The 23782-nt window shown below is 42.8% G+C and overlaps 3 protein-coding genes across 4 annotated transcripts; 1 reads left to right on the forward strand and 2 right to left on the reverse strand.

Moving 5' to 3' along the window:
- Positions 1-142: 142 nt before the first annotated feature.
- Positions 143-4807, reverse strand: LOC147197044 (acidic leucine-rich nuclear phosphoprotein 32 family member A). The gene is made up of 8 exons (XM_086125308.1): positions 4704-4807; positions 3321-3533; positions 2599-2728; positions 2101-2194; positions 1654-1784; positions 1320-1462; positions 1007-1204; positions 143-629 (listed from the first exon to the last, which is right to left on the reverse strand). Exons 2-8 carry the CDS (start codon positions 3329-3331, stop codon positions 512-514), a joined length of 825 nt encoding a protein of 274 aa, XP_085981434.1. The 5' UTR covers positions 3332-3533; positions 4704-4807; the 3' UTR covers positions 143-511.
- serpini1 (serpin peptidase inhibitor, clade I (neuroserpin), member 1) lies at positions 4179-17179 on the reverse strand. 2 transcript variants are annotated; one of them, XR_015102442.1, is made up of 10 exons: positions 17072-17179; positions 10362-10643; positions 9905-10135; positions 9636-9830; positions 7376-7580; positions 6840-6937; positions 6199-6294; positions 5093-5182; positions 4704-4968; positions 4179-4343 (listed from the first exon to the last, which is right to left on the reverse strand). XR_015102442.1 is itself a non-coding variant. In XM_086125307.1 (9 exons), the coding sequence occupies exons 2-9, from the start codon at positions 10627-10629 to the stop codon at positions 4892-4894; spliced, it is 1260 nt and encodes a 419-aa protein (XP_085981433.1). In that variant the 5' UTR covers positions 10630-10643; positions 17072-17179; the 3' UTR covers positions 4179-4891. The 2 variants fall into 2 exon arrangements, 1 of the variants encoding a protein (XP_085981433.1); XM_086125307.1 differs by having other exon boundaries at positions 4179-4968.
- Positions 17180-18002: 823 nt separating this feature from the next.
- Positions 18003-23415, forward strand: pdcd10a (programmed cell death 10a). Its single transcript, XM_086126115.1, has 8 exons — positions 18003-18144; positions 19396-19557; positions 19867-19920; positions 20008-20125; positions 20542-20668; positions 22028-22106; positions 22196-22278; positions 22682-23415. The coding sequence occupies exons 2-8, from the start codon at positions 19480-19482 to the stop codon at positions 22761-22763; spliced, it is 621 nt and encodes a 206-aa protein (XP_085982241.1). The 5' UTR covers positions 18003-18144; positions 19396-19479; the 3' UTR covers positions 22764-23415.
- Positions 23416-23782: the final 367 nt, after the last annotated feature.

Consider the following 23782-nt stretch of genomic DNA (forward strand, 5'->3'; position numbering starts at 1 on the left):
TAAGTTTCTTTTAAATAAATTAAATAAAAGATCAATTGCCTGCCTATGATATATATCAACTGTGACCCTGAATGGGATAAGCAGTGCAAAGCTGACGGAATGATGAAATAAATCAAAATTACAATTACCATCGCACATTAAGTCACATTTTTATCGGTTTATTCCAGTCACCGTTTAAAAACATATACATATTTATGCAATAACGGGCACGTTTGGTGCCGCCAATGATATGTAATGTACGCTAGTCATGATTAGCCTTATTATCTCCTGAAGATCTTGTCAACGTGTTTCCTTCCATTGCATTCCGTCATTGTCAGTTATACACAATTTACACTAGACACGACCATAAACGCTTAAACCTGCAAAACAAAAAAAATGCCCGCCAGTGTATATTTTAGATATGGTGGTTTTGGCAATAGTTGTGGCACATATAATGTAAAAAAGATTGGGGTGTTTTCTCCTCTGAGTAGATGTGAGTCTGGATAGCACATATCCATTCCTATAGAAAATGTCACAAAACGTTGCACATCCTTGTGATAGGTGGGAAGTGGAGTCCAGTGTGGAGATGATCTTCCGACAGCATCGGGACTCCATCGAGGATCTCAAGATTTGGCAAGCAGGAGAACACACTGCGTGAAGACAGACAACAGAGGAGTCGGAGAAGAGGCCATGATTGGCGGATGCAGCCTTTACTGTACAACCACCACTGAAAAAGGTATTAGGACTACATACAACTCCAGGAAGTGGAAATTGAAGAATATTTAGTTTACCCCACACTTGTTGCAGAAATAAAAACAAAAAGGACCAATTTTGGCATTTATTACACTGACCTTTGCTACATCTTTTGACACATAAATGTGTTTCATGGGCTGTCCCTAGTTTTGCTTGCCTATGACCGTAACGAAGACAACGATAGAAAATAGATCCAAAAGTATGTATCCCCCAGGCTACTGTATGAGGTCACACGATACCAGATTCAAAATCTATGTTTTGTTGATCTCCTCACCGTGCACGGTAGTCCTGAGAAAAGGTCACTGGGTTGAGAGTCATGTTTAGGGATCGCAGAGGACTGTTCCTCAATCTGTCCAATCCGCCCAGGGAGCTAATGGCATTCTCGGACAAGCAAAGCTGCTCTACGGCTGGAAGTTTTGGCAACTGGTGCAAAGACACCAGATGGTTCCGGTGCAGATTTAATACTCTGCACCTGAAAATAGCAGAAGTGGTATTTAGTTTTTTTTTTTTTTTTTTAAATTACAATTCATTATTTTGCTTTATACGTGTGTCTGTTACTGAGGAAAGGAGGCGATGCATCTCTTTACCTTGGCAGGCGGACAGAACTCAGGTTGCTAAGAGAGTTGTTGACCAGCTGCAGTTGCTCCACGCGGATCAACCTGCGGAGAATGCGGAGGAAGTTTTCTTCTTGGAAGGCGTCGCCCAAATCCTGGTAGGAGAGATTCAGCTCCTTTGGGGAGGAAGCAGCAAGTTGGAAGGGGGAAAAAACATATCTTTATGTGACCTAAATGGAGTATACCATATTCTAGAAGACAACAAGTACCCTCAAGTGAAAGGATGAGGAAAACCTATGGAAAATGACCTATATCTAGGAAAAGTGGGACCTAGTCAGGAGGCTTAAGGCTAGTAGTCATGACTCACCAGACAGTTTTCCCAATTCTCCTGTCGTCTCTCTTCCCAACTCTGCCCCTCCTTCTCTCTCTTCTTGCGCCGCCATCTCTCCACACACGCTGAATCCGCCTCTCTTTGAAAGAGCTCCTCATCGGATGGCCCTTTGGGTGACAGAAAGCATCTTTTTATATTCTCTGACAATCTGATTCAAAAAGCAGTGACTGTTAGAGTAGTTGTCCAATGTCAGCCCTTCAACACTGACTTGGGCAAGAATGAATCGAATTGCACCAAATGACAAAAGATATAAATTAAAAAAATTCTTAGCCATCATTCAAGTTAATGGGACACGATGAAAAATCGACTTTTTTAGATACACCTTTAAAATATAAATAATGATCTAAGTATGACTCACTGGAGACATACAGTACACCACGGCAAAGTAGAACCACAGTGACAGGATGTCATACTGACGCATACCTTCTCGGACCCTGGGGCAGGTCAGCTGATCTCCGGTGAGGTCACACTGCGGCAGGTGATGCCACGAGGCAAACCGAAAGCGGCTGGATGGAAGCTGTGTGCAAAGGAGAAAAGCATGGGCGGGGCTGAGGCGTGAAATGAGTCAACCCTACAGTCCTCAAATCAGGAATTGTCATTCCTCATCAAACTACATTTCTTCTAATTGGTTTAAATTTAAGGTACCATTTAAAGTTTACGTACCATTTAAAAATTACGTACAGTAATATGCAAACAAACGAATGTTAATACAAAGACCAAATCGTGATAATAACGTAAATAATGAGTCAAAGGGATGGAAAAAGTGCCAAGCATTACAAGTCTATCACCAGAAGTTTCGTTTCCATTTTTGGACAAAATGTACATTTCAGATGGGACATTCTGGTGGAATAGGGGGAGTACGTAGTAGAAAATGTGGGGTTGGAGGGGGGGGTGCTTTGTGCATATGTGTCAGCCACTTACAGGTGTGGATCCAAGTCCAGAATCAGGACTCTGGTGCACGGTGGCAGGCAAGTGTGCCACACCGAGCTCGGAGTAGTGGGACAAGTAGGATTTGGGGAGGCTTTCACTGAGAGTGTTCACGCCTGAAGAACTGAAAGGAGAACGAGAACAGCAGAAAGTTGTTTGCAACGGCAACTCCAGTGTGCAGTGAGAACCTGACCACCTGCCGAGTGGTTGAGTTACAGCCTGGGACACCTGAGCAGGTTTGCCGCTGGTTTATAATAGTGTGTGTGTGTCTCCCTCTATAATTGATTAAATTGAAAGCAAAGTTTGTGCCTTTGTTATCTATTAATTTTATGTCCCCTTCAAATATTATATAAGGCTAAATGAACCGTGCAGGTGTACCCACTCAGCCAAGATGCGAGTTTGCCCGATGTCTAATGCTGGGTGAGGTCAAGTCGATCTTCAACCATGGACAAATAACAGAACTCAAGTGACTCTTATTTTAATTATTTTAAAACTGACACTGACGTGATTTAGAATGTCTACATTACATCCATTTAATGTGTGGGCTATTTAAAGAGTCCCTGGTCCCTTTTAAACTTGTTGCCAAAATATAGCATACCAGTGATGACTTCTCATTCGTGCTGACTTAGAGAAAATAATAAAAACATGGAAATAGAGTCACTTCAAGCTACGCTTAAACCAATGGTTGGCATCAAACAATTATGGTGTGAGCTCACCTCTCTGACATGTCCCAATCGTGCACTGGAGAACTTTGCCAGCCTTTAACAACACATTGTGAGTCGTATCATCGAGATGTGCGAAGATGCGGCCGTGACCCATGGAGGCGAGATCCTGTGCTGGTGTTCTCTGCGAGTAACTCCTCCTGACCCTGAGCTGCCTCAGTCAGGTGAGACGCTCCTACTGCGACTGGACTGTTGCTCCTGTGTTGCCTAGCAACCGTGTTCAGCAAGCAAGGTGGAAAACATTCATAGTCAAGATGGAAAATAACCAAATTTGACACTTTGATCACCTTAACCGAGGAGAGATGACAGGAACATAATAGACGTCCGACATGTTCCATTTATTTATTTATTTCCATGCCCTGAATTGCCGTCTTTGTTATATAACGGCCTGCTGCAGCCTCATGTCTCATGTTACCGAAGGAATAATTTGCTTTGGATTTGTGTCCACGTTACTGTTTCAAATTCATTCCAATTTTTGCCATGAATGTTTGAATGTTTTCGAAATGTGTCTCATTTGAAAGCTGGCGTCATGTAAGAGTGTGAAACGGGTGAGAAACTCAATGCCATTTTGTTTTTGTGGCAATGGGAGGCCACCAAATTGGTCAAAATCAGCTGGGATAAGGTCCAGCCCACCCATGACCCGAATGACTGACAAGATCTATAGAAAATGGATCGATGAATGGTCAGCAAGATAACATAAAATAAATATCCCATCCGAGTATTACTTTTTGGTGTGTATTTCCACGATATTACTAATTTTATATTTGTACGTGAGGATTGAAAATAACACGCAAAACGGATGAAAAAAAATGTGTCGGCCTCTCGCATCACACATAATACAGTATACATGCCTAAGCATAAGATCATTGATCTTTATTGATTATAAGAGTGTATACAGCCGGTGTTATTGTCTCTTTAAATATATACAGCCAAAAATTGGTGCAGTGGACCTTTTTTTCAGTGTGCCAGCAAGCCTCAGTTGGTCTCTATGGCAACTCTGCAGTCTCCTCAGCTCACCTGTGAGATTCCAAGCAAGGCTTGATCAACCACTCGTATGTGGTAAGGCATATAGTTGTTCAGCAGTTTGATCATGTGCCTGCTGTGTTAAAACAAAAAATTGATAATAGTCTCAAGGACGTTGATGAGCAAGACTGATGATTGCCATGTTTTCGCCACTATAAATACTGAGCATATAGAGATCACTGTTAAATACTTTTAAGGGAAACACATGGGTACAAATAGATAGTTTATGTTTGAAAAGGAAGAGAATCCAATGTTCTTGTGGATTTGTGTGTGTGTATGTGTGTGTGTGTGTGTGTGTGTGTATAGAGCAGATTAACTAGAACATGATTCTGCATGGATATAACCTGTACTCACATTTGACTGCTCTCCGTTACTCAACCCTCGGTATGTTTACATCCACAGACCTGTCTATATCAAAAAACACTTTTTTTCAAGATACAGTATCGCATCATCAATACTTGATATCGTTATAAAATACAGGTGACGATAGAGGAGGTGTGATTAATTTGATTGGATGAGAATGAGTGACATCATGCCAGGAGTTACATCGAGTCAAAGTCATGGTCGTTAGGCTCGATGACTTCAGGGGTCAGGACCCTGCCCATGAAGAGGATAGACCCTGAAGGGACACACACACACACACACACACACACACAAACTCATGATGGTTAACTGTTTTTACACAAGGCAATATGAAATGTCAAGTTACAAACACACACACAGGCACGCATGCACTCACAAACCTGTTCTCCGATTTCTGATGATGAAGAAGAATGGGTGATCGGCCATAACTTGTGGGTACAGCACCAAAGTCCTGGTTTGGGCGATCATTCCTGTGAGATGGAGAAATACAAGACCCTGAAGCAAAACATTTGCCACCAGATAGGGAGGAGGAGGACAATATTTACAGTTCAAAATAGCCCATGTCCAAATTTAATTTTATTCATGTAGTATCATTTTACCCTTTCATATTTTTTCATCAGCAGAGAATATTGAACATTATCATGTTCACACACATATTTCATGTAGGAAAATATAGGTTAAGGTTGTTTTGAATTGTGTGGCTAGCATCGTTTTAACAATATTTTTGGAGCATCATAGCTGTTCGTTTTATATTACGTGATGAGCAACCACCACCAAACTTTTTGTTAATCGACCACAATGTCTTTGTGGCGAGTTGCATTGTGTCTCTTATGGTTGGAGGATTTTTTTTTTCCCCAGCGACCCACATTTATTTCCCTTCAACTTATTTCAAGCGTACAGTATATCCTTTTTTTTGTTGCTACACTTCAATGTAAGAAAAACGTGTCCATAGATCACGTTTTCACTTTCTCCTGGGCCCCGTACAAAGCATGACCATTTATGCTTCACTTTGACACAGTTATTTTGTCATGACTGTCACATGTTATTTTGAAATGAATTGTGCGAGAACTCCCCACCAAGTGTTATTAGATATAAATAAATTAATCTCTCTCTCTCTCTCTCTCTCTCTCTCTCTTTATATATATATACTGTATGTATGCACAGAGAGTGCCCTCCATTTACCATTTTAACCTCATTGGACTTTGCATCTGTTGGATTATGATGGACTGACATTAGACGGTCCGTTGACATTTACAGAAAGCGATGATTGAAGCGCGGTTAAAATAATATGACGGACGATTACAGTTTGGTTCAGCTTGGAAAAAAAAACAGAGACTGACGATGACGGACAGGTGACGAGGCCGCTGACGGATGAGGAATGATGTAGCGGCAACGTTTTTTTAAACATGGCCCACTTCTGCAAACCCCATCAGTATTTCCAATTCTTTATAGTACCAGGGCAGGCTAAACTGCAAAGATAGTCTACCTGATCCGACAGCTCCCTCCGCTCCCTCCTCAGTCACCTCCAGGTAGGCTTTCTGCACTGCCCTGCCAATATAAAGCTCCTTCCCACCTGCAACAACTGCACAAAGACAAATCAAAAATCGTTACTTGTAGTCGTAGAGCACATCCATCAAAGACATTGTGTGCTGCAGGAGAGTGGCACTGCAGGGATCACCCCCCCCCCTCCCCCTCCAGAAAAATAGAAAACATTCTGAGCTGACTGCAGGAAGAACACAACATAATGCACGTTCATATCAGTAGGAATTCCTTGGAACAAAATGCCGTTGCAGTTGCATATGATAATTTCTTGATGACTGTACATTTGTTTCTCTCACTGGATCTCTTTTTACAAAGGGTTGTGACAGTTTCAACCTACCCACTCAGCGGCAGTTACCTTGGTTACCTGAGCAAGTACTGGAGACGAATTCGGTGCAGAATATCAACACAATGCAGCAACTTTGAAAAGAGATTCACTATTGCAGCTATCGTAACCACACTGATATGATTTAAGATAAGATAAGATAAGATAAGAAGACCTTTATTTGCCTCACAATGGAGAAAGTCGCAGTTTGAACCTCATTCGATTGAGCATGTGTCGATGTTTCACTAACTCAAGTACCTCACCAGTCATAGCAGAGAGATCGGCATCCTTGGAGAAGATGCTCTTTATTCCGAGCTCCTGTAGAGTTTCTTTAAGGTCCATTTTCTGCTCCACTTTGAACCTGAATGATGTCACAACATTACGAAAAAGGAAACCCGCTCAGCACGGTGCATTTTCGTTCTACATTTGTCAACTACGACTAGCACAGTAAAAAGTGCCGTATTGTTTAATCCAGTGGCAGGCAGTGCATTTGGTTGCTGGGCTTTAAGTGGGGATTAACCCAAGTTAATACCAGCACTCTCACGTTGCTTCCATTACAACCATAGAAATATTACTGTTATACAGCACAAAAACTCGATACAACAGCATGCCACTATGACATGCATATCTGAAGCAATATTGATCAAATAACATGACAACAATCTCAAACATTTACAAATGGGACCCCCCCCCCCCCCCCCAAAAAAAAACAAAACCCATCAGTACAGCCTGGATAAATTGTTACAATATTGAGTCGTGTGAAAGATCTCGCGTATTGCACAGATGAGTGAGTTCTTACCGGGGTAGATAGACTTCCACTTTCTGTCGTTTAACATTGTTGGCCCACTCCTCCAGCAGCGGCGCCTTAATGATGGGCTCCAGAGAAGACAACGGCACTTCCTGCCGAGGCAGGACGATCATCATGGACATGTCGTCCCCCTCGTACGGCATCTCTAAGACCTGGTAAACACCGCCAGCTTCCTGGGAGCCATCACTGAACTCGCCTGGGTGGGGGTGAAAATAGAAGAGAAATATAATGTTTTGGATGCCCAAAATGCAGACATACACACAATGCAAACAACAAAACGTTTATTCTCAAAAACTCAATAAAACCCCCCGACAAAGTCCAAACAGAAATCATTGGTCGCAAGAAGCCCTGAATAACAAGGCAAAATTCAAAAGCAGGAGAGGCACGCCCTCCACTCCAGTTGAAGCTGAAACAAAGAAGATAGACAGAGCAAAAGTATGACACCGCTTTACTCGTTTTGCGAGTTCCCTGAGAGAGGAACCGGCGCAGATGAACACCTCTTTAGGCACACTGATTACAGCTTGTGAGGCCGCTTAAATTCTACTTAAAAACCAGTCATGCTGCACTTGGAGGACTCAAACTTAATTTGCTCTTCAAAAAAACTGTAGAAAACTGCTTCCATTCAGCATGAGTTAGGTTCCTTTAGAAAAGAAAGAGTCAACTGGTGCACCCACGTATGATTATGTGAATGGGTGAGATCACAGCGAGGAGCCATCAACATCATACTTACCTTTGTCATGTTAAAAGACGTTAAATTATGTGGCGAGGCTTACTGATAAGATACGATTTCATAGTAGCAGAGGGTAAAAGAAACAAGAGAGAGTAAAAAACCCAAATAAAGTTTAATGCTTGACTTTGAACACCCACCCTCCCATTAACTTGCTGAGATGAGGCAACGTTGCGGCAGAGACCGGGGGAGGCGTTTCAACTCTAACACAGCACAATCTTCGTACAAAAAAATGAAACTGAAAACACACAGCCTTTTTTTCCACGGACCCGTCCCTCGCTTCTTCAAAGCTCACACACATTCACGGCTATTTCCCTACAAACAAACAGGCTCGCACACATCAGTATGTGAGCAGCCTGCAAACGTTGGTGTTTGCCAGTGTCTCAGTGCACCAAAATAGAGCGGATGCACTAACTTTAGAAGCGATGCAGTGAGAGGTTGATGTCATATCCTCTGGCAGCTATCAACAACATGATTTAAAAAGAGAAAGTACACTTTCATTCATATGATCTATGGAAAGAATTTTGTATTGTTTTGACTGTCTTGAGTCACTAACTTAAAAACCATAAGCACATAAGCACATAACTCCTACTCTGGCATCCCTTCACTGGCTCCCCATTCATTTTAGAGTTATTTTCAAGATCCTCTTATTTGTTTTCAAATCTCTGAATAATCTCGCGCCACCTTACCTCTCTGAGCTCATCCGCCCCTACACACCTGCCCGGTGCCTCAGGTCTGTGGACCAGACTTTATTAGAAGTACCAAGAACTAAACTGAGGCTCAGAGGGGATCGAGCCTTTTCTGTTGCTGGTCCCTCTCTCTGGAAGGACCTCCCACTGAACATTCGGCAAGCCTCCTCGCTGCCCATCTTCAAAACCCTCCTCAAAACTCACTTGTATTCTTTGGCATTCGACACAGCATGACTTAGATTTGTTCTTGGTTTTACTGTTTGGTGCTTTCTACCGCCTTTATGACCGATTTGTCTTACTGTTTATTGTGCATGTTAAATTGCTCCATGTACAGCACTTTGTATGCAGCGATGGCTGTTTGAAAGTGCTCTATAAATACTGTTGACTTGACTTGACTTGACTAACTTATTTCAAAGATGGCCGGTGCCATTTGTGATTTTTGTGGCACATCAAACACAAAGGAATTCCTGTAACAATGTATTCTTTTTTTTTTTTTTTAATAAAGCTTTGTTTTTGAATTGTTTATCCATTCATTTGTTAGTAATGAACTTTCTGGTATCTTGACAATTCATAAACTGGTATATTTTTCAATCCCAATTCTTATCCCCACGCATACCAGAACTAAATTGTTTTTTTTCCCTGCACAAACTGTTGTGAAATGTTTTTTTCTTGTTCAGCTGCATAATAAACCAATAAGAAACAAACAAACATCAAAACCATTTCTCATGCGCTTGACTGGTGGTGATCAGCACAACACGAGCAAACATAGAGATGAAAGACAGAGAAATGTAAAGGCAGTTCTCGATCATGAGTGATGATCAGCTTTTGTCCTTACCATAGGAGAAGTCTCCCTGTTGGTACATCATGAGCGTCTGGACTTCTGAACCATCGTCTCTGCTGAAGGAGAAGGTTCTAGTGTTTTCCGGCCTGAACTGATTTTTCCAGGAGCCTCTGAAGTAGATGCCGTTAACCATGGTCAGACGAGTCACGCTGCTGAAGTCCTCGGCAGACAGAAGGTTGCGGATCTTACCTGCGAGGAAGTCGATTGTTGAGCGGATGCTCAGAAAAGCGAAACAAGGCTAACGGTCTCCTTTTGTTACTCACTCTCGGTCTGATTCTCCACCCAGCTGTTGATCTGTTCTGCGACAGCCGCTGACTGGCTGAAGTCGACGGTGTAAAGATGGGCTCGAAAAAATTTCTGCATCAGATGCAGGAACTCGGGGTTGAAGGCGATGCCCTCCTGTAGGAAGAGACTATTGGCCAAGCGGACCGTGTATTGGGTGTCATCCTCAGATAGCGCTGCCGTTAGGTTCTGGAGCAAAGAGAACTCTGCACCTGGGGGGGCACAAGCACGTTCATATAGCAAAGGAAGGGGTATGCAGGAGGAAAAACATGTCTGACTGACTTGGGGGGGGGGGGGGGGGGGATATAGTTATAGTAAGGCCCCTTGACCTGAGTGAGGATAAGCGATATAGAGAATGGTTAGGTGGAAGGATGGATGAGTTAAAGCAGCTTTGGCTCTCTACATACAACATACAAGTTCGAGAAATATTTTTGTCACCTGGCAGCAGGTTGTCAAATCCTAAAGCCTGCCGGATTTCCTCGAGCGATGCCCCACTGGCTCCGAGCTCCAGCATGCCCAAGGCCAGGGCCACGCTCAATGGGGAGAAAACAATGTTGTCTTGACCCCCTGTCGCCTGCAGCCGATGGTACAGTCTGACAGAGAATTCTGATGTCGTGTCCTCTGGAATGTCCGCCGCCCGGCAACTGTAGCCCAGCAACAGGATGGAGAGCAGGAGGAGAGGGGATGAAGTGTCCAGGATCAACATTGCTGCGATGATAGCTGAAAAGGAAAAAGGATGCCGATTGAAATGAAGATGCAGAGTGGATCGGGGGAGAAATCATGCGATTGGGAGGCCAAAGGGGTGGGGACAGAAGAATGGAGTGATGCCAAGATTATTTATGAAGAAGGCAGGAATTACAATATTGTGAGATCGTGAGAGATAAAGGATGGATATTGTAAAAAATAAAATAAAATCATGAAGGCCAGAAGGTGGATGGATGAGAGGAGAAAGCAATGAAAGAAGAGAGTCAGCAAAAGAGGTTACACTCGACTTTTTATGGACGATTTGGCAGTCAATCACCCAGCGTGCCGGCTGTGTAGGACAACGACCGTCAATTTGTTATAATTAGCAGTAAACTGGCCCAAATTAAAGAGGGGATGGAACACAAGCAGTTTATTGGAACAGATGCATTTTATCTGCAGTCTTTGCGGGTCTTTTGAACAATATACTGCAGGGAATAAAAAACAAAGGGAATTGGTGAATTCATGAGACATTAGCCACGTCTCTGCCTGTCACATTTGAAATCGCTAGCGCTCAATAAAAACAAAACAAAACAAAACAACAACAAAAAACGTTAGACGGATGCAAGCACTTCCCAGTGATAAGTTGTGGTGCATTTCCTTAAAATAAATATGAACTCAAAGTGCTTTGCCTGTCGTTAGAATCACTGCATCGGCTCGACTGCTGGTTCTTTCACTGTTTTGCATTCAAAAACTGGCCAACTGTGCATCAGAGACCTTCGATCCACGCAATGACAGCGTAGAGTCTGCACACTTTGATGATTTTGGCCTTACTCTGATGTGAATCCTCAGTATCCTCCCATCTGTGCTATCAATGAGCAGCAGCGGGGAAAGTGACGAGCGCGTCAGCCTCATAGTTCTACGTCATCACAAATCCAAATCATTGTTCGGTCAGTCGACTAGTAACTTCAGATTTAGAAAATAGAATTTGAAAGACCTTGTTTGGAGGTACAAATAAAACTTGCTGTCAGTGCAGTGCACCGATGTGGAAGGCTGGCATATGCCTGAACCAGATACAGAAGGGCTCGAGCCAAAGCATTTTAGATTAAAAAAAAAAAAGACAACTGAAAGTTCTTGACCCTACGAGAGGAGAGATAAGTGTTTGGCTCTGGAAGCACATTCTGATCTTTTGACTTGTGGCACACTGTACTCCGATAAGGTTCCCGGCATGACGTGCAGGTAAAGAGGGAAACCAAACAACCGCATCTGTTGAATATCTCGCTCTGTCGTGTCTAATTTGGAAAATTCCCCCTTTTCTTGTCCGTTTGATTCATTCATCCTATGCGCTTAAACTGAGCAGCATTTCAAAGGAGTCCCTAATCTCTCACACGTAAACCAGCAGTTGACATTTGCTCACTTAAAAAGTGACGTCAGGAAGCGGCCTAATCCCTTCCTGCCATTTAAACCCTACACCGTTGAGGTTGCATGCTTCGGAGGCCATGGGAATTCACGGATGAACACGGACGCGGCTGGGTCACGTGGGCAGATGCACGCGCATTCACTTTGACCTACACGTTTGCTGCAGAAGCCAAGGTTACCCAGGCAACAGCAAGTGATGGATGGAGATGTACTGACGTGTCAGCTTCATCAGCACAAGACCTTTCGCTCCTCTCCAACATCTCTCTGTGGTAGACAATCTTTTACGAAATGTCAAACAAATATCTGTTCAATTTAAGTTCACCTGGAGAAATTTACTCCCCCCGCTTTCTTTTTTTGGTTTCCACAACAGCAATGTAAACCCCCTTACACATTAGCCACCCAAGCCTTTTTCCCCCCGGCTTTTTACAATCGAGCTGCCCTGTGTCAGTTACTTACGGGCGAAGGCATTTTGCGTTGAAAGCAATTGTCACTCACGTCACCCCGCGATTATTTCAGCACGTGCAGTCACAGAGGCAAAACACGCAGCCCGTTTTGGTGAGCTCCACGTTAAGGGAACAGGTGAATAAATCTGGCATGATGCCTTTGTCTGATGTTCCAATTTAGGGGGAAGTCAGTGTGAAAGTGGCTGTTGGTTTAAATGACTTGCTGTGTCTAGCGGTTGCTCCCGAATAACTCTCAAGTTGAGAACCATTGTCTGGCCACATTTTTGGGGAGTGTGGGCCATAATACTGCCATATACAGTATTTATACAGCCATGCATGACAATATGCAGTATTTGGGTAATATATGGGCAAAGAATCAATGCTGGGAGGGTGTATTGATTTTGTGATGTTTTTTTTTTTAAACAACTCCTGCATCAGCATACACTTTGTCACTCAAAGGGAAACTACAATGTCTAATTGTTTTAATATTTTATGATATAGCCATTAGCTACATTTGACACATATGTGACTGTTAATGATTATTTAAAAACTAATATGCAACTCACATTGGAATGATGTTAGTATCATTCATCCTATCGCGTTAGATCGTTTTACTTAAAACGTTGCCATCCATCCATCCATCCATTTTCCGAACCGCTTGATCCTCACTAGGGTCGCGGGGGGTGCTGGAGCCTATCCCAGCCGTCTCCGGGCAGTAGGCGGGGGACACCCTGAATCAGTTGCCAGCCAATCGCAGGGCACACAGAGACGAACAACCATCCACGCCCACACTCACACCTAGGGACAATTCAGAGCGTCCAATCAGCCTGACATGCATGTTTTTTTTGGAATGTGGGAGGAAACCGGAGCACCCGGAGAAAACCCACGCAGGCCCGGGGAGAACATGCAAACTCCACACAGGGAGGCCGGAGCTGGAATCGAACCCGGTACCTCTGTACTGTGAAGCCGACGTGCTAACCACTGGACTACCGGGCCGCCCATTAAAACGTTGCCCTTAATGTAAATAAGATAAAGGTTTTGTAATGGCAAATGGTTAACCCTAGTCCAATGGGAAAAAAACTGCTGAGAAATCTGAACAAATATGAGGTCAACCATTGTTGTGTTCCGACAGATGTTTGCAGTGAATTGCTTTTACCGTTTCATCTCCAAATAAGCCTGGAGATCAAAACAGCAGTAAAGTAGGCCACCTGAAATGTATCTTTCGAGCCCAAGCGCAGACCTGTCTGCAGAAAAACAAGCAGCTACAAAGCACAAAATGGTGTCCAAATGTTCCTTAAGATCTTAACTATTCTAATTGCTGCTGAATATTGTCATATAAAAAAATAATTGTGGTGGCGGAAGCAACAATTTAGGTGGGCTACACACCTGGAATACTACAGTATAGTTAAGTCATACGTCTGCTGTGCTTTTAATTCCAATTTCGCGAACAATGGCAATGCTATTGCAGACAAGAAACACATCCTAAATTTATTATAAAACATCCACTAAATCTGACTGATGCAGAAAAAAACAACAACAACAGAATTACTCAGATTATTCTTGAGCACATCTGCCTTGCAAATAAGAGGTCCTGGTTTTAGCATCATATGGATTAATTGACAATGGAATTTTACCTGGTGTGAATGTTAGTGGGAATGATTCTTGCAACTGCATGTGCCCTGCAATTGCCTGGCAAACAGTTCAGGGCATATCGCGCCTCTTACCGAAAGTTGACTGCGATAGAGATGAGCTCACCAGTGATGGATGCGCATCACTTGCTGCTTGGTAGCATTCCATTCACGGCCACGAGCATAGTAGAAAGAACTGACTCCAAAAGCAACGGTGACACACAAGACCTCCACCTCTTAGCAGTTTTTCATTCAATAAACTCGATTTAAGTCATTCTGTAGGAGTGTCTACTTCAATTATCTCCGTACGTGAAGCAGGTGATAGCCAAATCAGACGACGGCAATTTTCCCATCTGCAGCCCGCCCTCATTACAGTGACATGGCCGGTTGCTTCCCTTGTTAGAAAATGACATAATGGGCAGAGGAACCTGCCGTAAGTCCCAGAACACTCACTGTACACTTAACAGAGAGTGAAGAGAAAGGTTAACAACCCTTTATTAATCCCCACGAACAGAAGCCAGCAGCGCGAGGCAGAGGCAGAATGTGAAGATGCTACAAATAGCTAAATTGATGTGTGCGTGTGTGTGTGTGGGGGGGGGGGGGGGCATGAGCAAATAACAAGAAGCACAAACAGTTTGACCGGCAGCAGGAAAACGCAGCGATAGATGTTGACAGAAGGTGAAAGAATGTTGAGTGAACACGTGAGTCAGTCAACATGTCAGTATTTGAACACACACACACACACACACACATCTGCTCACTTATGAGACCACAGTTTGGAGGGTGGATCTGGAACAGGTTCGGCGCCTGTCTGAGGCCAGCGGTGAGAGTGAAAAGACTCGAGGTTATTTCCCAATCTGGCCAACATTAGGGAGACTGGAGTACGGTTGGGGTCTCATGGAAAGGTTTGTGTGTGTGCGTGTGTGTGGGTGGGGGGGGGGGGGGGGGTGATGATGTGATGCTCAGGCGAAGCAGTGATGTTGAGGGTGTTTTGAATAGTTCACTGGGGAGTGTGAAGATGCTACAAATAGCTAAAAATTTGACACATAGTGACTCGAGAAGAAGAAGACTGGGGAGGGTCCTCGGTTTAAGATAGGAAACACTCAAATGAAAATCAGTAAGTATGACGGACGGCTATGACATTTTCTGACCCATGAACTATAGTTCATTGTAACTGTCTGTTTATAGTGGACCTTCAAAGGTCGAAAGTAATCCACTCAAAGATGCAGACCCACACGCCTCAGCGTGCCACCCAGAATGCGCATATTGCTCAAGTGGGAGTAGATGATGAGCATGATGATGAGATAGAAAGTAGATGACTGCATCATGCATGCTGAAGAGGAACAATCAACTAATGAAGAAGAATCTAAGGAGGAGGACCCAGTTAACATTGAATGTTTCCAGTCAAAAGATATGCTCTTCCAAAATTAAAGAGTGTAAGTTAAAAAAAAAGTTTGTACACCAAGTAAACCGTCCAAAACACAGTGTATACACTCTCTGTGACGCTACTTCATTTTGTAATTTTAACGAACATAAAAAGTAATTCTACTCCGCCGTGTTTAGGATTCCATCGTTTCTTTTCATGCAAATTCCCATGTGTCCGAGCTGCACATTTTTAGCATGATGCAAATTCAGCAACCGCCAGCATGAATGTATTTGAGGACAAGCCTACCGCTAGATTAAAGTTTGTTGTGCAGTGGAGCACAGCGGAGTTGATGACAGCACAAGAAGGTACGTGGTATGTTTGAAACAATGTGGCCTTGACTGTTAGAGCGAAGTGTGTACTGTATTAGCCTGGCACACGCGCGCACACACACACACACACACACACACACACACACACACACTTAGAAGATGCTGGTTGCTGCTAGCACTTAGGAAGCAACCCCCCGCCCCCAGCGCATCGCTTGTCTGTTTTGGTTTTGCAAGGCTGATTTGATAGACATTTAATTATTGAAATGCAATTAGTGCAGTGCTTGGAAGAAATGGTTAGGACACATAGTTATAAACGGATACACACACATTGGCAATGTGCATAAGACACATCCAGTAAAAGAGGTCAGAAGGGCGCAGGCAACATATCAGAAAAGATTAACATTGATTGCAATGCATATGGGATTGACACACAGTGATGAGACATACCGTATCTTAATCCGCTGTATGCGTGAAAGTGAGATTAGTACTGAAATTGTAGGCGGGTTTGAATGCAAGGAGAATTTTGTGGACACTGCACAAAAATTCTAAATATGGCATGGTGGATTTCCAGTGTAAAATATGAAGTAACAGAAGTCCAACATGTTTTAATCCCTTTATGATACTGGTTGAATTGGATAAATAACACTGGATCTAATCAAATTTCATCACACAGTTCAAGGTTACATACATTTTAAATGAAATGTAATTTATTTAATTCAATATTTAACAAGGACAAACATTTTTTTTTGTCAGATTTAGACCTGCAGAAAGCATTAACCAATATCATGTGTGTGTATTCGTGAGCGTCTGCGCGGGCGTGTGAGGGGTGGGGACAGGATAGGACCACGATATTCCAATTAGCTTCTTAAATTGAGACAAACAACTTCTTTGCCAAGTAATGTAAACACACGAATGCTCACGAATGCAAAGACAAAATTTAACCATAAAACGGGAAAGCGCGGTAACAACGAAACGCCATGTCACCGATAACAAACAATCATAAGGCACACGGCTATGTAAAATAAATTTTAAAAACTGGATTTTCTCCGTCTCCACCTGCTCTTTTATCAAACTTCCACATCTGACAACACTATAAAATCAACCCCTTCACACAATTCCATAATGACAACAGAAACACAATCGCATCACTACGCATTCAGACAGTATTATAGAAACTGCAGCTTCCTCAAGATTACACGAGTGCATTTTTTATTCGAAAAAAATAGCCCGGTTTCATCAATAGTGAGATTGTGTTTTAATTGGTGTGCCAAACTGTTCTTACCGATGTACAGCGTTCACTGGTACGGCTGAGATGGTCTGCACAGTGCAAGCCCTCCGCTTCTCCTTTCCTCTCCTCCGACGCCGCAGACCGGTCTGCATGCTGCTCTGCCGCAAGCCCCGCCCTCCTGCACGCCCATTGGTCCAAAGAACGTCAACGAAAAGTATCACATTGAAAAAGATCAGGTTCATTTCAACTACATGTTGGTTGTGTGCTCAGTTTTTGTATTTTTCATTTAATTTAAAAGTGTTTTGTTGAATTGTGCTGGATTTTGATGAATAATGGGGAGGAAATTATGGGGGCGGGGGTTCTTCTTTGCATTGACGACTTAATATTGTAACAATTTTTTTCCCAGTACCGTCCCATTAAAATACAATGAAGAGTAATTGTTCAACCTTACCAGTAGAAGGTAATCCCACGAGAAGGGGCTTTCGTTGTTGTACATCTCACAACGGCATTTGAATCAGTATGGTCTCAGCTTTACCACATGCAATATGGCGAAAAGAATTACGCAAAATATAGCGCTAAAAGCGTTATCGACGATTTTTATATATCTGTCTATGATTCGCAAACGTATTTAATTCCGCATTCATTTTATACGATATTTGATGATTATATTTTTTGATGTTGAAGACAACCATCAGGAACGTTTTTAAATATTTTATAAGAACAAAAGCGGAGTCTGAAAACGTCAATACAAATAGTCATTGGGCGGACTGACAGCAACAGTTGGGCGGGGTGGGTATCTTGACTTAATTGTGCTTGTAAATAGCCTAAGCTAACGAATTTTGCTTGCGTTTTTACCATCAACCACTCAATGAAAGCGTGTTTTGCGCTGCTGTATTTAAATACCCAATTCTCACTTGAATGCAGCAGTGAGAGCATTTCCGCTTTTAGACGCTGTTTGGGATTTGTAGTTCCGTTGACGGTTAAATACCTTCGTACAGAAAAGAAGAGACCGAGTGAGAGAACTACAACCTGTCGCACTTTCGACGAGCACAGCAACCGACATCGCCCTCCCCAGCTCGACAGATTTGCGAAGAAACAAACTTCCCAACACAGAAGTCAGCAAGGAGGTGTGCTATAGTTGGTCAAAGCTTCCACTACTTTGAGTCGTGTCCTACCTTCCTGGTTCCTGTCAAGTTTGCTTATGACTAGTTGGTAGTACGTACGCCGTCCGAATACTGACTTGGAATCACCTGCTAAACTGCTAATTTTCTTGACAGTAGACAAACTGTTATTCACCGTTGATATGAACCGCCTTCTTGGCTTTCTTATCTAAGTGTTAAACATGAAGGGGCGTTTGATATATATTTGAAAATGGCCACATAGAGTCCGTTTCAGGATAGACAAAGCAGAGGTGACTCGAAAAATAAGCCATGGAAACGGGTTTTTATGACTACCTCAGCCAACAATCAGACATCTTTTTGTCCAGATCATGTGTAATAATTACTTGTCGGTATGATTTAAACGTTGGCTTTGTTCCCAAATCATGTGTCACGATAGGTGAGTCGACTTGAGGTGTGTCGTTTTATCCGCAACCCCACCCAAGCGAAACGTTTCAGGCTATGTACTTTGATGAACAGTCACACAATGTACAGAACGTATCCGATTTGCTCTAACAGTAACAATGTGTCCCTTTTGGAAAACGAAACAACCCACATCATGAAAATGCAGTTAAGTTGAACCATTGACCAGTCATTATTTTGTCATTTTTGCAGGTGAATTATTTTTAAATTTATGGATGCATTAATATATTGCTGATGTCATAAGGCAATGATTACTTATTCCGAATATGTTGTTTTTCCAGAAATGTGAGTTTATTCCAAATATCACTCACATCTAACAATATTTCACGAAAGATGATCGCATTCACTTAGAAGATGCACTGGCACCCAAGCTGAAGCCCTACTTCCCGAGTCTTCAGTCAATCTCTGAACCTCATTTCCTGAATTGTTTTTGCTGGAGGTGAAGCCTGGTTTCATGTGTGCAGCCATCATGGAAATGGGAGTTGGCCCAATCGTTGCACTGATGATGGACTGCAATCTATATGTCAAAATGAAACTAAACCTTGACTTAGATCTACTGTGTATCTCAGTGGCTTGTAAACGTTTTGGTTCCCTTGAACGTTTTGACCTTTTTGCCACATTTCATGCTTCAGATGTAAAGACATAGCCCCCCGCCCCCCAGCAAAAAGTGGCATGTTTTTTACTTTTAAAAAGTGTAAACTAACATATGAATTTGGTTGCACTTAACGATCATGTCCCACCTGATGTCGATTCCTCATTTTACTTCTTTGAATCTTATTCTCCTCACATGCTGTCAAGTCTGCAGGAGGGGTTGGACACAGCGAAAGTGGCATTGCCGGCCACGCACGTACCCCAAGTTCCCTTAATTGGCCGACGCCGACCATGGAGGACTTCAGGAAAGATGCCAGCACCACTTCAGTCATGGCTCTGTACATGGTGATGTACCCTGTCTTTGACCAGGTATGGGGGGGGAGGGGTCAGAAGCCCTTTTCATGTTTGATTCCACACATAAAGAAACTTCTCCAAAATGGCATCTTCCTCTGCACTCAAAAACACAATCAAGTCAAGTCAGGTACAACTTTGTTGTCAAATGAATTACAAGTAATATTAAAAAAAGGCAGTGGTACAAAACTGTGTAAAACCTAAATATGCAACTGCCACTATGAGAAAAAAAAACAGTTTTTTTTTTTAAAACAATGAGTGTTTTAAAAAGAGATTTAAAACGCTCCGAAGATATCTGCCTGGTGTGTTATTTGTGATGACTTGCAGTTGGACAAAGTCAACCTGTCAGCAGCACAGACATTGCGTGCAGCCTTTATAAAGGTAATTTCAAAAAATGTTACTATATTCATAATTTATGGGATTGATTGGCATTTTTGCTCAAAAGCTTCTCTTCATGATCATCTCAAGGCAGAGGAGGAGAACCCTGGCATGACAGAAGACTTTGTGCTGAAACTACTTAAGAAGAAGAACCTTAAAATCAATTATAATGAGTGCCTACTTCGCATGGCTGCAGCCGATGTGAAAGGTAAGCTAAAGTGCGCGCATCACCAACACCGCAATCAGAGAAGATTCTTGCAAGAAGTTCTTGCTCAGCGTGCTTGTTGCCTGCTGGAGTGTGTGTGCAGTAGTACTTAAACTGTCCACGGGGGAGAGCTGTTTCTCCACAAATCAACTTCTCCCACTTCCTTCCCTTCTTGCATGTGATTCAGTCCTTTGCGCGGCGCAGTGATTGATTTGAGCAATTAATACCCTCGCATACACACTCTTCGTTTGTTTTAAACATATTCAAAAGCTTATTTTTCCCGTCTTTTCAGGGTACGGTTAATCCTGTATCCACTATTCAATTTTCACTGCTTTCTGCATGGCGTGATTCATAACTAAAATGTGTGCTCTTATATTGTACAGTTGAGGGAACTGATTTGGTCTTATCTGTTTTGTCAGAGTTTCGAATTGAGAGGCAGGAGCCAGGGTTCCAAGAGTTGAATGAGAGGTCCCATTCTCTTAAACACATCCTCAGCACCATACCTGATGAGATCAATGACAGAGTGGGGTTCCTACAGACCATCAAGTAAGACCGATAAATGGTTGTGATTAACTAGACATCTTTTTCCAATAAATTCAAATGTTTCACCCATCCATTTTCTGATCCACTTATCCTCACAACGATCGCGGGGCATGCTGGAGCCTATCCGAGCTGTCTTCGGGTAGTAGGCGGGGGACGCCCCGAACTGGTTGCGAGCCAATCGCAGGGCAGTTCAAATGTTTCCTTCAACAAATTTGAAATTGCGCTGATTCCAGGCATTTGCGGGGGATTTAAACCAAGCCCCGCCACTATTAGCAAGAACCACAAGTAATACTCCCCCCGCCCCTGGCTCTCCCCCCAAACTCATCTTTCAGGCTAACAGGTGATAAGATTTTGAAATGCGTGCAGATACATCGAAGACACTCCGATCTTCTTCCGCTAACAACTCAGGCTAAATTTAGCTTCTCTGCAGATGTCTCACTATAGCATACTTCTTTTGGCACCAATGTGTGATGTTCCTATCACCCAGGACTCAAGCGGCAATTTGTAGCATCTGAGTACATTTCAGAGAGAGCACAAAGACCCATGAGGTAAGTTTTGGATCAGTAAAATGTTTACAAACCAAACTGGTTTCCCATTAAAAGTAATGAAATGGAATTAATCCAATCTCGCCCCAAATTGAAGGGGTGGGGGGGCATTGAAAAGCAGTTGTCCACAACACCATGGGACCGGTTTCCCGTGATGAAGTGATTTTGACTGGCCGGCACAGAAACAACTCACGTTTTCTGAGTTTGGTCATGTGACCTTTGCAAACTGAGCCGTCGTTGGTCATTTCCTGAGCTGTGAGCAACTGTGCTGTCATTTTTAGTCGACAACAAGAGGCAAAAGGGCCTCTTACTAAAAGTGATGAAAATGAATGGATCTTGCCACTTAATTCATATTCAACCAAGGCAATATTGATCAGAATGCCATGTTTAGATCCGTAGAGGCGCATGGAACATATTATTGTAAAGAAAGAATTTCACTTGACTTGACTTTCAGGATAGAATTGCATGCTTTGCAAGTAGTACTACTCTCTTTTATGACAAAAGAAGTTCACATTCTTGGTGCATAGTATGGCTTTATGCCATACTGCGGCAAGTGTTATGACACAGTCGTGCAAGGTGACACAAGTGTTAGCCAATACGCTTACCCAGTGAAGAACTTACGAATAAAATCAATTTGAAGCAAATGATTGCTTAAAAAAAAACATATGATGTGGAAAAAAAAAGTTTGTGGGGGGCGAAAAGCAAGAAAACCAAACATGATGTGGATGAAAGAGGAGTCATTTTGGCTGGAGAACAAAGTGATTTTCAAATGTATTCTTGTTGCTCCTTTACACCCGGATGTTTATTTTTCCTCCAGAGACATTGCCAGTGCCATCAAAGAGTTGCTAGACATCGTTAATACCATCTTCAGGAGGTACCAGTACCAAAACAGACAGGTAAGTATCGATGAAATGATGGGGAAAATGATTTTTCCCAGACGCTGCCTTCGAAACAAGCAGAGCTGAAAAGGTTGCGCGTGTGTTAGGCGCTGGAACAGCAGAAGAAAGACTTTGTGAAATACTCCAAGAGTTTCAGCGACGCTCTCAAAACCTTCTTCAAAGATGGAAAGTAAGATGCTACTTCATGTCTATTTGCTGTGTTAGGAATTTTTACAATCATTCTTTCTCTTTGGTTCTCCCCGAGCCTCACCCGCACGTTGAGTCCGAGCCCCCACTCCTGCGCGACTCCCATCATTTAAGAGCTGCACTTGTCAGCGCGTACACACAAGCTGTCGCCGCCACGCAAAATGCTTGTCGTTTGATCAGAGTCTCGCTTTCTATTCAATCCGCCCTTCCTGAATAATTCCTTTGACCCATTTCCAGCGGATTCACGCCGGCTTGTTTTCTCTGAAGCCCGACATTCTCCCTTTCCAGGCAGATCAAAGTGTTTCCCGGATCAATATTGTTGCCATGGTTTCTCTGCACGATGACAGACATGCGTGTCCTTGTCTTTCTGTCATGCTCGCTCTCAGAGTTCTCAACGTGTTTGTCAGTGCCAACCGGCTCACCCACCAAATAAACATGATACTGGAGGCCTTCAAGATGGCGACATAGAAGCCTGAGATGACGCAGCCATAGTGGAGGATTGGGAGGGCAAACCTTGTTGATGACGTGATTTTTATTTTGCTCTTTTATTGTTGTTGTACTTCGTTGCTTAGCGTTTTTTGTACCTCCTGCGACCTTGAGAAGATACATCTCTTCTTTTCATGGGTTTCTTGGAAGGAACAAGGCATAAAAAAAAGTAGTCAATTGCGTTCTTGCAGACAAAGTCAAGTACACATCCCTTGGATGTTATTCCCTCACATCTACCACGTAAGAAAATTGCTGGACACTACCAGGCCTTGTCTTTCATGTATTATTCATAGCGCCGCGCTAACTGGTTTTGACCACAAGAGACATTTCCTATTAATTACGTCGAAAATCTCCAAGCTGTACTTTCATTGCCCGGAAGAGAAATTCTCTCGTCGTCTTTTTGTAGGAAATTCTGCACACTGGATTGATTTCTGACCGCTGCGTGAGAAATGAGCAAATTATTTGTCGACTTCCTCAGCATTGTTATTTGTGATCCCACTGCTTTCTATTGTTTCATTGTTCATTTATTCACTGTCCAATCATGCTAAAAATACTCTTGATTTTATCTCCCTTATAAGCACTTTAGTCAACTTTTTTTTCCTCCCCCCCAGTGAATAAAGTGACTTGACTTTGACCTTTACCGTCCCCGTTTGTTGCTTCCCAATTTGAGGTTCTGTGTTGTTGTGAAACACGACCAGTTGCCGATTATCTACGGCCACTGTTAGGTTGCTTCTTTTACTTTTCTGACCATATCGTTACTCTTCTACAAAAATTGTGTGTTAACATATGTTTTGAGGAGCAACCAAAATACCAGTTCTATTATTTATTAGTACTGCCGTAGTACTTCCAAATTCTATCTGACAGTTGCGAATGTCACTCAGCAGAGCACAGACTCGCTCCACGCTCTTACATGTGGGAAAAGGTGCTTAGTCAGGAAATAAGACATTTGATAATTAGTAAGGCACACACTTTTGTAACCAGGTATGAATAAAACGATGCTA

Source organism: Hippocampus guttulatus, chromosome 12 (genome assembly GCF_054856545.1).
Source record: "Hippocampus guttulatus isolate MCC_2025c chromosome 12, RoL_Hgut_1.0, whole genome shotgun sequence".
Lineage (NCBI taxonomy): Eukaryota > Metazoa > Chordata > Actinopteri > Syngnathiformes > Syngnathidae > Hippocampus > Hippocampus guttulatus.